General features: G+C 41.7%; 1 protein-coding gene across 5 annotated transcripts in view; it reads left to right on the forward strand.

Annotated features, from left to right (window-relative positions):
- Nucleotides 1-15,051, forward strand: part of nek6.L (NIMA-related kinase 6 L homeolog) — a 132,506-nt gene extending 117,455 nt beyond the window's left edge. For all 5 annotated transcript variants that reach the window (XM_018228464.2, XM_041571846.1, NM_001097145.1 and 2 more), the window contains 2 exon segments: nucleotides 3,194-3,307; nucleotides 13,667-15,051. In XM_018228464.2, coding sequence (XP_018083953.1) covers nucleotides 3,194-3,307; nucleotides 13,667-13,777 — 225 coding nt within the window. In that variant the 3' untranslated portion in view covers nucleotides 13,778-15,051.
- The last annotated feature ends 707 nt before the right edge of the window (nucleotides 15,052-15,758 follow it).

Raw genomic sequence — 15,758 nt, forward strand, 5'->3', positions numbered from 1 at the left:
ATTAAACTGCCCACTGTTAATAAATTCACCCCGTCCCCAGCACTATAGTTCATCCCACACGCGTGTTAACGCTTTGTCCTACTGCCCTTCACTTCTTCTGCGTGATGTACTTGGATCAAGGGCAGTGTCCCCTCAGCCCCTTTAACACAGAGGGGCTAATTTACTAGTATACTTTCTAAATTGCATGAGTGCAATTGGCAATAACAACCAATTAGCATTTAGAAGACTGACTCCCATTTTATCCAAATAATAGACATTTTTAAAAATGATTTCCCTTTTCTCTGTAATAATAAAACAGTAGCTTGTACTTGATCCCAACTAAGATATAATTAATCCTTATTGGAAGCAAAATCAGCCTACTGGGTTTATTTAATGTTTACATGATTTTCTAGTAGACCTAAGGTATGAAGATCGATCGCAATTATGGAAAGATCTGTTATCTGGAAAACCCCAGGTGCCGTCCATTCTGGATAACGAGTCCCCTACGTATAGGACTAATATAAAAGTGGACCCTCTTAGCACCTATATTTGCAAATAAGCAGGCGGTAGGAGGGAAGTGATGTATATTTTTTTTCCGTAGTCTCTGCTGACCCCTCTGGCAGTCCAAGAACTAACCCATTTGCTACCATGTGCCTTAGGGCTGTAGCTGCAATGCCAAACAGAGAAGATAAATCCATATGAACGAAGAGTTTGAGCGAATTCATTCTATATACTCCCAGATACCCTTGGATAGTAGAAAATGCTAAATTTCCCTGTGTGCTCAATGTGTTCTCTCCTCTATTTGGGGGGACTCTGTCATTCGGATAAATCAGAAAAAGATAAAAATACGTTTTTCCCCTCCGGTCTCTGCCTTTCCTTACAAGCGATGCCGTTCATAGGCAATTGATGCACAAATATACAGAGATTTCACGGTTTCCCTAAACCAGTCAGTGTCTGGGCTGGACGCATTCATATAAAGGTTCTAATCAAAATGTCAAACGCTAGTCCCAAACCCAGCACCGCACTGATTAGGGACACACGAGCGCCTGAAGTCTCTGCGCCGCGCTCCAAATTGTCACTTATTTCAGATAGAATTGGCGACTCTTCCCCGGTCGAGGTTCAGGTCACCATGTTCAGTTGTATCAAGGGGAATTGTAGAAGGAGCATTTGTGATTTGTGTAATTCCCCCGACTGAAGCGTATCAGGAGATATCATCCTTCACATGGCTATAGGAATCCGTCGAATTAAACTTGATGGATGCGTGTCTTTTTTCAGCCTACTATGTTACTACGGATCCAAAAGAATGGAATTATCCATAGTACATTTCTATATAGTGGCCTCCAGTTTTGCATCTGATCCCCAAAGCTTATAAAGAATTCCAAAGCTTGAAATCATATCAGGGGTGCCCTTCCATCTGTTGGTAAAGGAAATTAGGGCTGCTGGGAGCTGTAAATATATATATATATATATATATATATATATATATATATATATAAAACCGCTGGGTGACTGCATTACAGCCATAAAGGGGTTAAAAGTGAGTTTGTAGCTATAAAGAAATTCTACTTGTTTCTCTTGCCTTTCCTCACAATGGGGGTTTAATGTCTGTCATGGAAGGACAGCCGTTCTGCATTGGATCCCTGTCACAGCGCATAGTAATGAGCACAATCTCTAACCTGAGGACGTAAGGGCAGAATAATTATCAAATAATCCCTTATTAAAATCCTAACGAGCAGCATTAAACATCAGCCAAGGAAAGGGCCAAGCAGCACACGCTCCTTGCAGCAAAACAGGATAATATCAACAATTACCCAGTATAAGCTCATTAGGACGGGGGCCGGAGAGTGGCTCGGTGCTGGGGGGGTGACAGTGAAGGACAGTGACAAGGAGCTCTCCAATCACATAATGGTTTAATAAGCAGCTGGGACACAATGAGGGGTCGAACGCAGAGGGGGAAAAAAAAAAATTCTGCCTCTTGCTTACTGAACCTGAAGGCGACATTAACCCCTTCAGCAGCTCCATATTCGCCGCTAATAGAAACGTCAGTGGGAGCGCTTGCGGGCAAATAAATATTCAGGCCTTGTGTGCCTGTCTTTCTGTTTATCAGGAGTGTATAAAATGTGCTTGTTATTTCTCATCTGGATGTTTAGTGTCAGGAAACCAGGGGAAATTTTTTTTTTTTTAAAAAAATGCATTTTAATCTTCCCCCATCAGCGCTGAGAATAGTGACCTGACACTGATGAACCAACCGGCTGATGTGTGCCAATAGTATCCCTGTACCAGTGTAATAAAAGGTGCAATGTTTGTCCAGGTCTAGTAACCCATATTGGTTGCTATAGGTTACAAGACCGTTACCCCATTAGATATCTAGTAGAAGTAAATCTAGAGCAACTGCACTTGCTACTTACACTGCTCCATTGTGATCGGATTATTGGAAGATTTATATGCCGAGGATTTCCCGTACCAGTCAGATGAACTGACGAAACTGCTGGATGAGTAGTGAAACGTGTTCAACAGGCCTGGACTGGGAGTCAAAATAGGCCCTGCCATGGCAAGTACACAGAGGTCCAAACAGCCCCCTATATGGTAACTTTCTATGGAACCATACAGCAGCCCCTCTGGCATTTGCCAGAACCCACAGATTGCCAGTCCGGACACTGATTACTCAGCAAGTCCAGTTGTTTTAGATTTACTTCTACTAGATATACCATGACCTGAATGAATAAAAGCTTCATAGACGTTACCCCATTAGCCTTTTTCTGGGATTCAGTCTGCCTAATGGGCTAGGAGCTTACAAGCTACATGCCATTTAAACATCCCCAGTTTTCCTGTATGTTTAGGGTTGCCACCTTTTGATGGGGGGCCGGGACAGAAGGGGTGGTCCGTGCTGTAAAATGGGTTGGAGCCACAGCGTGCAATGGCCAGAGCACAGGTTGAGGAGCTGAGAAAAGTTACGTTTTCAGCGGATTGAGGACGGGCCAAGGGCTTTTGTTAAGGGTATTACAAATTTACCGGTAACTATATTGCCAGTAAATTTGTAACACCGGCCCTGGCCTTGGCAGGTGTTTTTACCGGCTAGGATAGTAAAATAGCGGCAGGATGGCAACTCTATGTACGTTCAATCACACCACACGCATCATTTGTACTTAGCTCAAGTGACACGTCCCCTATACGTAACTGATACTAATGGTATTGACATTTGTACTCTTTGCAGATGGCGGTTTTACAGAGTCCTTTCTATGGAGACAAAATGAACTTGTTTTCCCTGTGTCAGAAGATAGAACAGTGTGACTACCCTCCTCTGCCCAAAGAACACTACTCGGAAAAGGTAAGCACTTGGTATATGTCTAGGGGGAACAAGTGGTCCTGCAATTGGATCCTGGGCAGTCTCCCCAACCAGATCTTGCTGCTCACGTGCTTCAAATTAACTTGAAAAGGGCAAGAAACTTAAGGCGAAAGCTTGCCCAAGACATTACCCATACAAAGCAAACGCGCTAGCTGCTGATTGGTTTCTACGGGTTGCTAGACAGTAGCAAACATTATTCCATAACAAAATGTCGCCTTTGTTTAAATGATGTTAAAACAGCCAAAAAATAGTATTGAGTTCAATCTCGGTTTAAATTAGCGGTACGTTAAAGGACTAGGGAATTATGATAGTGAGCCCCACCACCTCCTTATTAATCCTTTTCCTGGGATCTTTTCCACTGCTCTACGCCCGTGTATATTAAGCACAGTACACACGCTGCCTAGGAGTTATCCTTGACTCGCATTTGTCCTTTTTAAATTATTGGTACGTTAAAAGACTAGGGAATTATGACAGTGAGCACCACCACCTCCTTATTAATCCACCACACATTCAAACACTTGCAAAATCTTGTCGTATTTAACTGCGCAACATTGCCCAAATACGACCATATCTCAGTTCAGAATCAACTAAAACACTGATTTAGTCTCTCATCATCTCCCGCCTTGATTACTACAACCTACTCTTCGCAGGTATTCCAACAAGTCACCTTTCACAACTTCAATCAGTTCTAAATGCGGCTGCTAGACTCATTCATCTATCTCACCGCTCAACATCAGCTGCTCCCATATGTATGTCCCTTCACTGGCACCCAATCTCCTCTAGAATCAAATTCAAATTACTAACACTCACATTCAAGGCCCTTAATAATGAAGCCCCTCCCTATATTTCATCTCTGAACTCCAAATACTCTCCTTCACAAAACCTTTGCTCTGCTTCTGATCTTCACCTCTCTTCTCTCATCACTTCTGCCCATCCTTGTCTACAAGACTTCTCTCTGGCTTCTGCTTCTCTCTGCCTTTCCCCTTCTTTCCAAACTTTCAAGCGCTCCTTAAAGACCCACCTGTTTAAAGAAGCTTATTCAACGTACCTTAATTAATCAATCCTAATGTCTCAATTGTACCCTAACATTTAGTTTGGTAACTGTAATTTGTAGGGCCCTCTAATCCTATTGAACTCTGTAACCCTTGTTTGTTATCCGCCATTTATTCCCTGTTTGTTATATCTAGGGTAAAGCACTGCGTATCTTGTCGGCGCTATGTAAGTAAATGATGATGATGAAAAGTTATATTCCACCGCACCGGGTATCAGACATGGAGGAGTGATGCTCTCACCACTAGTTACCTGGACCAGTGCATTTTTTAGCTAAAAAGAGAGATGGCCCAGAGTTTGAGGATAGGAACTATAATCACTGCAGGGTGCCTAATAGTTTGGAACCCCCATTGATTACCCATTTCTCTAATCTGCCAAAAAGAAAAACCTCACCCTGTACTATGAGAAACCACACTGCATGTGTGTTAAGTCTAGTCTTAGCAGAGGAGGGTTGGAGAGGTCTCTTTATTACAGAGCAGAGGGATGTTCACCTCTTTTTTTCATAAAGTTTAATACCAAAAACAGATGCCATGGCAGGGAACAGAAATCTCCAGGTACACAAATAGGGCAGAGACACACGTGGAGATTTCTTGGAAAGTCGCTGGCGAGGAAACTTCGGGCAAATTCGGAAAAAGGAAGTGCTCCGAGTGCCATTCCGCCAGAGATTTAGATTCTAGCCAACAGGAAGACAGTTTGGGGAGATTAGTCGCCCGAAGAAGAGGCGATTTGTTGCCGGGCGACTAATCTCCCCGTGTGTCTCTGCCCTTAATGTGTCAGGTTCTGCATAAATCCAAACCATGGAACTGTTTAATAAAGGTATGGGACCTTCTATGCAGAATGTGCGGGACCTGGGGTTTTCTGGATAACAGATCTTTCCATAATTTGGATCTTCATACCTTACCTACTAGAAAATCATATAAACACTAAATAAACCCAATAGGCTGGTTTTGCTTCCAATAAGGATTAATTATATCTTAGTTTGGATCAAGTACAAGCTACTGTTTTATTATTACAGAGAAAAAGGAAATCATTTTTCAAATTTTGGATTATTTGGATAAAATGGCATCTACGGCCTTTCTGTAATTCAGGTTTCCGGATAACAGATCCCGCACCTCAGGGCCTGCTGGTAGGGATGGGCGATTTTGACCCGTTTCATTTTGCCAAAATTCGTTTTTGTTTTTTGATGCACAAGTCTATGGGCGTCACTTTGCGGCGAAACAAGGCGAAAAAATTCACCCATCCCTACCTGCTGGTGATACCATCTTTGCTTCAGCAACAGCAGCGCTTGAATTCATACTTTTGTAAAATCATACAAAGGGGCCCATGAAAATCCACTTTCCCATTTTATCAAAACGGCACAGAAACGATTTGCTGGCAGCGTGCGTAGTGTTAGTGGACGAACGCCAATCGCAGAAAGGATATAACGTGAAATTGTCCCCCGGAAACAAACAAAAAATGACAGTTGTATGGATTTAATCTCTATGAATCCTGTTGGTGCAGCACTGATGTGAGGCCCAGATGCAGAATACAAGGTCTGCAGCTATTTAGTGGGACTCCGAAGCAAAGTGCAGGCATAATCCTGACTGTGAATAGAAAGCCTCTGCTGTTTCTGTATTTCATGCAGCTCAGTATTTGCCTGCTGGCTGGAGGAATTAGTGTAAACTGACAGATGTGTTTCCTGTCTGTACAATTAGTGTCTGTCCACCTCCCTCTGGCAGTGCTAAAGAGCACATGTACGTACAGTGATACAATTCAGGGTGCGAAGGAGTGTTTAAGGCTCCCAAGCACCAGCTCGGGCAGAGCCAGGCTCCAGATGGTGTGAATACTCTATTAGCCCAGTGCCGAGATTGGAGTGCGTAGGGGCCAGCCCTTTGGCTCTGGTGTATCTGTCAGTACAGGCTGCCAGCAGAAATAGCACATTGTCTTTTCTTAAGACATTTGCTTGAGCATGCCATCATCTCTGCTTTATACAACGTAGAGCCAAATACAAATAAACCGGAGCCCTCCTTTCAGCCATATCTTCTCTTCCTTCTGCACTGGAGCATAGAACAATTTCATAAAAATTATGTTCTACTAAAAGTTTCAGTTAATGGGGTTGTTCACCTTCCAAACACTTTTTTTCAGTTAAGCTGCTTTTTTTTAGATTGTTCCCCAGACAAAGACTTTTTTCAATTACTTTCCATTTATTATTTTTTTAATTTTAAAGTTGAATGTTTCTGTCACTATTGTTTTTTAGTCTGGCAGCTCAGTGATTCAGGTGCAGACTCTTAAGCCAGCCATGGATGTAAAGATTTTTAAAAGATCCAATCGTTATCGTGAGACCACCATTATCTCGAAATGATCATTTAAATGTACGATGTGTCCATTAACTAAAAAGACCATTTCAGGCGATATTGCCAGCAAAACTGAAGGGTAGCTGCCTGCTTGGCCCTGCAAACATAGATACATTGCACTGGGACTGATAAAGATTTTTTAACCTGGCCGATCAATTTTCTGACAAAAAATCGTAAGATGTACGATCGTTCGAATCCCACGAACGTCACGATAATTTCAAAGGATTGGTCGGACTTCGCTAAAATCGGTCGTTCAGCAAGAAAAATCTTTGCGTCTATGGGGATCTTTAAGGTGGCTATAGACGTAGAGATCCGCTGGCTCACGAGGAAAAATCGCCGGCGCTAAGCACATGCAGCGTTTCCTTTTCCGAAGTGGACCGAAGTTTCCTCACGAGGCGATTTTTTATTTTAGCAGCGAAGAGTGAGGGAAGGCGTTCGGGGAGATTGCTCGCCGCAAAGATGAGGCGATAAGTCGCCAGGGGACTAAATCCCCCCGAAACGCTCAGTGTGACCTAACCCTTAAAGATACGTTTTTTTACTTTCAAATTTGTTCATAATATAAACAGTGTATATTGAACATCCCTGCCCCTGTGACTGGCCATATACAGGCAGGATAAAATATTGCCTATGGCTGCCATTCAGCCTTTAAAACGGGGAATTACTTTTAGATGTATATTAATTGGGGCTTAAAAGCTCCCTGCTTTGCCATTAGAGCTCCTGAGCTAAGGGTAAGTGCACAATAGTCTTACTACTCACTCACATTGGTTGCTGGGAGACTTGATTTTAAATGCACTACACACTTATTATGCTCACAAATAGTGTAGGCATGTGGGATTATATATTTTGGCCAAAGTGTGGTACACCTCATTTATTGTAATTATTTTTAAAGGCAAACCGTGTGCTTTCTCACTGTGCTCTGCAGAGACTGGTCATATACAGGAATGATAAAAGATACCAGCGCTCATTTACAATACCCCGAGGTGCAAGTGATCAGCTAACCCCCTCCCAAAACCAGGGCCCGATGCAGACTGAGCTTCCTGCTTACTGACTTGTGTCTCATAATGAGTTTCCAACAATGGTTGGGGGGCACCTATGTGCTTTCGAGGCCTATGCATTCCTATGGAGAATGGATTACCATACAAAAACCCCCCCCCATGAAGTCAAATGCCTTAAATCCATATTACTGACATTGGGGGGCAGGTTTATCAAAGGTTGAAGCAAAAAAAAAAATCGAATTTCGAACTATTTTTGTGTACTTCGACTATCGAATAGGCCAAAATTCGATTCGAATTTGAAAGAAATTTGACTATTCGAGTATCGAGATTTATCATGTATGGTAGAGTCCTACAACGGGTCGGGAACACGCGGGTTACCCACAAAAACCTGCGGGTAGAAGTTCTGGGTGCGGGTATAGACGCGGGTCTTCTCAATAGCGATTTGTACTCTTTTTCTGATCACAGCTACTTCCGATGATGTCACTTTCAGTATACAATGACAGCACTTCCTGTTTTACTCCTTTTCCCCCTGATCACGTCTACTTCCGATGATGTCACTTCCGGTTTACAATGACAGCACTTCCTGATTCTTGATGGTCAGCAGGTCTGGGTTGCGGATAAGGTACTCGCGGGTCGGGTAGCGGATCCAATCGGGTAAGAATGCGGGTTGCGTGTATGGGTTCCAAAAAATGGACCCGCGCAGGACTCTAATGTACGGTCTCTTTAAAATGTCGACTTCGACTATTCGCTATATAAAACCTTGCGAATTGCTGTTTTAGTCTATGGGGGATCTCCTAGAACCTATTTCGAGGTCATTTGGTGGAACTTGAAAAATCTTAGTTTTTTGGGGCAAATCCTTCAATTCGAATTTGATCGAATGCGGTAAAACTCGATTTTTTTTTTATTACATTTCGGTTGGTCTTTTTTTCTTCGAATTTCGAAGTTATGGGCGTTCCAAAAAAACCCTGTTACTTTTAAATTCGACCCTTGATAAATCTGCCTCTTGCTTGTGCTTCGTGGTGAGACTTTACCATTGACGGATGCGGATTTTCAGTGCAGGGAAGGGGAATAGGTATAAATATTATAAATATAAAGCTGGCCATACTGGCACTAGCAATATTGGGACAAATATAATAACCTCCCAACTCGAATATCCATGTGTCATTGATTTGGTATTGGCATATGGAAAATCTTTTTTTTTGCTGATGCACCAAGGAGCAAGTGAAGAGGAATCCCAGCTGCCTGCCTGTACTATAAGGACTATATTATTAATATATAATTATTAGTGTTCTGTATTGGGGCATAATGCTATAGTAGCTGTACAACGAGTAGTCGAAGTCAACCTATTGTGCAATTAGTTTAGTATCATTTTTATAGGAACATAAACCTTACTTGGTTTCAATAATGACTTATTCCATCCAGCATAGACTGAAGCCTGCCTACAACGGCCTTTGGTCAGCCTAGGTTTCAGCGTTGCCTGTCACAAGATGAATCGATATTTGAATCAATTATCAGGTAACTGGCAGTGTCAGCTCCCCAGCCAAGCCTGCTTTTGTAACAGACTCTTGGGACATGGGGAGACATTATGCTCCTATTCCTTTCTTTCCTTCTGTGCGCCACAAATGCAATTGATCATGTTTGCTTGTTGTGGTTTTTTTTTTTTCTTCCCCACTGAACGTCCTCCTGGGAGCAGAGAGCTGAAACTCGGTGTCTTACTGATCAGCTCGATAATTCCCCCGAGCCTTGATCTTGTGTAACCCAATAAAGATCCAGAATAAAGCTGCTCTTTTACTCCTTAGCTCGCTGCGCCGGTAATTCTGTTTATCCGCGCGACGATCGTCTTCATTATGTGTGATAAAATATTAAATGCTTCCAACATTTAATACCGGTGTAAATAAAAGAAAATTGGCTTCTAGCTGCAAAATAATCAATTCCTTATTATTGGGCTTCTATCCACAGCCAAGCAATTAATAAATATAGTGATAGCAATAATAAATAGTGATGGGCGAATAAATTCGCCTGGCACAAATTTGTGGCAAATTTCCCAGTTTCGCCGCCGGCGAATAAATTTGCGAATCTCCCGCAAAAATTCACCGGCGTAAATTTCAGATTTTTCCGTGAAAGCGTTCGAATTGCTCTATTTTTTTCGTGAAAACATTTTAATTGCTCCATTTTTTCGTGAAAAAGTTCGAATTTCACGATTTTTTCATTAACTTTCCTATTTAATGATTGATCACTAATAATAAAAACTCTGGTGATCTTGAGGGGGAGGAATATAGATCAGAACTGCGGATTTTTTTTGGAAAATTTATTTTAGTGCAATGATCGACTGACAATCTGGGTGAAAAGGAGTTATATTATAAGAAATATAGGGGCAAATTCACTAACCTCCGAAAATTCGCCAGCGACGGCTTCACTCACACCGCAACACTTCGCCAGGACAACGCTAATTCACTAAAATCCAAAGTTGCGTCCAGGGCGTCAAACGCTGGCGAAGTTGCACTAGCGTTACTGCAGCAAGTGAAGCAAAGTTGCGCTAGCGCTGACTAATTTGCATACGGCGGGAAGTTAAAGTTGAATGGATGTATATGTTGCAGCAAATACATTACACTACACAAGCCCAGGGAACCTTAATAAAATAAAGTTGTTATATTGCCCTACACATGAGCCCAGTGTATAGTTTATGTGCCATATGTTAGGAAATGTAGGGGGGAAGCCAGCGTTTTTTGGAACTTACAAAAAACTTTTTTTGGACCAAGTCCTATCTACTCTATTGCACTTCGCCTGGTCTGAGGTGGCGAAGGCAAGTCTGGCGCAAGAGGTAACGTTCAGTAAAATCCACATCCTAGTGAATTTGCGTACTTAGGTCCATTCGCCAGAGCGCAATTTCGCCAGGCGTAAAGGAGCGAATTACCGCTAGAGTCTATCTCCTTCGCTAGTGAAGTTACACCGGTGACCGTTAGTAAATCGTCGTAGTAACGAAATGACGTCACGCTGGCGAATTTTCGCTAACGTTAGTCACTTCGCCCTTTAGTAAATCTGCCCCAAAGTGCTTAAGAGATTATAATTATTTACTATTAAGGCCTTATTTATAAATAACATGTACGGATTATTCCATATTTCTATTTGAACCTGCAAATGTTGCAGCAGAATGAAAAAAAAAAAAAAGCAGAAAGTGAGTTTGTTATTCGTAATGAAATAATTTGCTCTTCCGTTTCCACTTGAGACTTTAAATGCCTTACAGTTGCTAGGGGGCAGTGACATAGTCACCGATAGCATATGATTATGATTTGTAATGATGTATCTTTCTAGTCTGAACCATTAAAGGAGAAACAAACCATTAATTACAGAGAAAAAGGAAATAATTATTAAATACAGGTATGGGATCCGTTATCCGGAAACTTGTTATTCAGAAAGCTCCGAATTATGAAACGGCCGTCTCCAATAGACTCCATTTTATCCAAATTTTTAAAAATGATTTCCCTTTTCTCTGTAATAATAAAACAGTAGCTTGTACTTGATCCCAACTAAGATATAATTAATCCTTATTGGAAGCAAAACCAGCCTATTGGGTTTATTTAATGTTTATATGATTTTCTAGAAGGTATGAAGTAGGGATGCACCAAATCCACTATTTGTGGATTCACCCGAACCCCCGAATCCTTTGCGAAAGATTCGGCCGAATACCGAACCCAAATCCTAATTTGCATATGCAAATTAAAGGTTGGGAAGGGGAATACATTTTTTACTTCCTTGTTTTGTGACAAAAAGTCATGCAATTTCCCTCCCGCCCCTAATTAGCATATGCAAATAAGGATTCGGTTCGCCGGGCATGAAGGATTTGGCCGAAGCGGAATCCTGCTGAAAAAGGCCGAATCCTGGATTCGGTGCATCCCTAGTATGAAGATCTAAATTACGGAAAGATCCGTTTTCTGAAAAACCCCAGGTCCCAAACCGGTCTTTGGATTATTTGGATATAACGGAATCTATGGGAGTCAGCCTTTCTGTAATTCGGATCTTTCTGGATAATGGGTTTCCGGATAACGGATTGCATACCTGTACCATTTAAGAATAACAGTTGATGGGTTCATATGGGTTAGTGATCAGGTCAGACTTTGCCCATATTCCAAAACAGGTGGATCCCAGTTGTGCAGGTAGGTTTGTGCTCAGGGGATTTTAGAATAGAGAATGGGTGTGTGCATCTACTCCTACTTGTATAGAAACATGTTGTCTGTGTGTGGCCTGAGCATACAGCAGTTGTTGTGCAACTGTAAAATAGCTGAGCCAAAGCATAATTCTATGTAGCTTTAAAGAGAAGATTTAACAAACCAAACACTAGGGCTGCCTGAAATCCCTCCGTTTAATGAGGCCTAAGCTTTACATTGACAGAAATGATCCTCATATGTTGCTGTCATTTCGGGTCCCAGACATTTATACACAAAGGTTGGGCACGTTGGTTGACTTTTCACTACTTCTGCTGAGACAGGCAAGGCCCCCCCCACTCACCCCGGCAGAAACACACTACACAATATTCTATGACAACTCTTCCTAAACACACGCTCAACCTATAACAGTATTTAAAGGGATACTGTTAATAGTGCTTCAGCAGAATTCTGCACTGAAATCTGTTTCTCAAAAAAGCAAACAGATTTTTTTATATTTAATATTGAAATCTGACATGGGGCTAGACATATTGTCAATTTCCCAGCTGCCTCCAGTCATGTGACTTGTGTTCTGATAAACTTCAGTCACTCTTTACTGCTGTACTGCAAGTTCCCCTCCAAGCAGCCTAAAAACAGAACAATGGGAACGTAACATAGTAAGTTAGGCTGAAAAAAAGACACATGTCCATCAAGTTCAACCTTTTAACTTTTTTACCCTGCCTAACTGCCAGTTGATCCAGAGGAAGGCAAAAAAACTCCATCTGAAGCCTCTCCAATTTGCCTCAGAGGGGGAAAAATTCCTTCCTGACTCCAAAATGGACCAGTCCCTGGATCAACTTGTACTATGATCTATCTTCCATAACCCTGTATTCCCTCACTTGCTAAACACCATCCAACCCCTTCTTAAAGCTATCTAATGTATCAGCCTGTACCACTGATTCAGGGAGACAATTCCACATCTTCACAGCTCTCACTGTAAAAAAAAAACTCCTCCGAATATTTAGGCTGAACCTCTTTTCTTCTAATAGGAATGGGTGACCTCGTGTCAGCTGGAAAGACCTATTGGTAAATAAAGCATTAGAGAGATTTATATGACCCCCTTATATATTTATACAGTTATCTTATCATAGTTATAGTTAACCAGATAGCAGCTCCCTAACACAAGATAACAGCTCCCTGGTAGATCTAAGAACAGCACTCAATAGTAAAGTCCAGGTCCCACTGCAACACATTCAGTTACATTGAGTAGGAGAAACAACAGCCTGCAAGAAAGCAGTTCCATCCTAAAGTGCTGGCTTTTTCTGAAAGCACATGACCAGGCAAAATGACCTGAGATGCACCTACACACCAATATTACAACCTAAAAAAAAAAAAAAAATACACTTGCTGGTTCAGAAATGAAATTTGATATTGTAGAGTAAATTATTTGCAGTGTAAACAGTGTAATTTATAAATAAAAGCCACATCATAGAAATCATAACAGAATCCCTTTAAGGATAAGTCAATAACAGATGGGATAATATAGTAAGTATATTTTAAAGGGCACCCAGCATGGGCACAAGAATGGGGGACCTGATGTCCATCCCCATGCCCTGGCTACACAAGTGAAGAGAATGAGGGAAATGTGTAGAGAGCAGTGACATCTAGGAAGTGCTGAATGAAAAGTTAAAGTAATTGTCATTGCAATATTTGATTGACAGCTGAGATTTTTAAATCTGTTTTTAAAACTGTTTATGCCTGGGTGACAGGTCCACTTTAACTGGTCTGACTCACACAACTGCATCTTTTCATCCCTTGCAGCTACGAGAGTTGGTCAGCATGTGCATCTACCCAGACCCAGACCAAAGGCCGGACATTGGCTACGTTCACCAGATCGCAAAACAGATGCAGGTGTGGACCTCCAGCACATGAAGAAGCGAGGATTGACCCTGATAAAGAGCAGGCAGTCCCGCCTTACTTGAACAAGTCTCTTCCATGAAGCAGAGGCCAATGGAGCTCTGCGAAGAGCCACAATCATTTCATAACTGCGGCCTAGTAACGGGCAAACCAGGCTGGCAGTCCACGAGCCAGGCCACACTCCAGGAGGCAACACATTTAAAACTGATAGTAGATGTTATAAGTTGTAGATTGTCTGAAACAAGCTGTGTGTGTGTAATGTAGACTAGACATGAATGAAAACACGGTGCCTTACAGCATCCAAAATAGATTTCTAATGTGAATATTGAAATAATTCCTTTGGTGAGCTTGTCTTTGTTATGTCCTTATTGTCCTGCATTGGGGCAACAGCTTTACTTTCTCTCTCATCCAATAACATGTTTAAGCTGTAAATCTGTCCGGCATATTTGTCAATGTTTAGAGGGGGGGGAAAAAAAAAAAAAGTTGAGCTTTGGAATTTTTTTTTATATTTTTTGTTTCTGTTTAAAGGGGAATATGAACACCAAAGAGAACAGTGCTCACCTTACTAGAACCGGAGATTGCTGTTCTTAAGGAAATACTGTGGTGATGTCACAATAGCAGTGTCTGTATCTAGGAGATCCAGAAGAACTTTACTAACGGAATCTAACTGCAATATATTATTTAAATAAAGTCAACGCAGTGTTAACCTCTAAAAGGCAGCGCGAATGATTGAGACTAGATCTAGATGCACCGTATCCAGTATTGTGGATTCAGCCGAACCCTCGAATCCTTTGCAAAAGATGCGTCTGAATACAGAACCGAATCCGTGGGAAAGGGAAAAACATCTTTTACTTCCTTGTTTTCTGACAAAAAGTCACGTGATTTCCCTCCTGACTCTAATTTGCATATGCAAATTAGGATAAGGATTCGGTTCGCCCAGGCAGAAGGATTCGCCCAAAACCGAATCCTGCTGAAAAAGGCCGAATCACGAATCAAATCCTGGATTCGGTGCATCCCTAACTCGATCATACTTTTCATTCTAACTGTGAATACATAGCAAATGTGAACGGCGCAGCAATTTGAAGGACGGACGGAACGGTTTCCCGCGCAGGATGTGACGGCGCAAGGGGATCGCTGGAAAGTCGCTCTAGCATTTATATTTAGACTTGCTGTTACAGTATCTGCTTCGTATGTTTTTAATGCACCCGTGTCAGAAAAAAAGGTGTTCTCTGTGGTTGATTTAAAACAAAAAAAAAAATCTTTGCAATAAACTATTTGTCCATATTTTATTCTAACGTCGTGTAGGTTTTTTTTTTAACCGGTTCATTTAGTTGATGAAAGTTTCAGGCAACAAGGGTTTGAAAAAAATACTAGTGTTCACAGCGAGTGACAAGCTATCAGTTCACATATTACCGACGCACAGATTTTACTATAGAAAGGTATAACAGCACTTGATTGGTTGATTCCTATATATTTTTGCCCTAGACCTTGAGACGATGGTGAGGGAGGGTTATTGCATGCGCATGATGCTTAAAGGGATACGGTAATGGGAAAGCATGTTATTTTATAAAATGCCTCAGTTAATAGTGCTGCTCCAGCAGAATTCTGCACTGAAATCCATTTGTCAAAAGAGCAAACAGATTTTTTTATATTCAATTTTGAAATCTGACATGGGGCTAGACATATTGTCAGTTTCCCAGCTGCCCCCAGTCATGTGACTTGTGCCTGCACTTTAGGATGGAATTACTTTCTGGCAGGCTGTTTTCTCCTGCTTAATGTAACTGAATCAGTCTCAGTGGGACTTGGCTTTTACTATTATTTATTAATTGCTGTTCTTAGATCTTCCAGGGAGCTGTTATCTTGTTACCTTCCCATTGTTTTGTTGTTAGGCTGCTGGGGGGGGGGGAGGGAGGGGGTGATATCACTCCAACTTGCAGTACAGCAGTAAAGAGTGACTAAAGTTTATCAGAGCAGAAGTCACATGACCGGAGGCAGC

Source organism: Xenopus laevis, chromosome 8L (genome assembly GCF_017654675.1).
Source record: "Xenopus laevis strain J_2021 chromosome 8L, Xenopus_laevis_v10.1, whole genome shotgun sequence".
Taxonomy (NCBI): Eukaryota; Metazoa; Chordata; class Amphibia; order Anura; family Pipidae; genus Xenopus; species Xenopus laevis.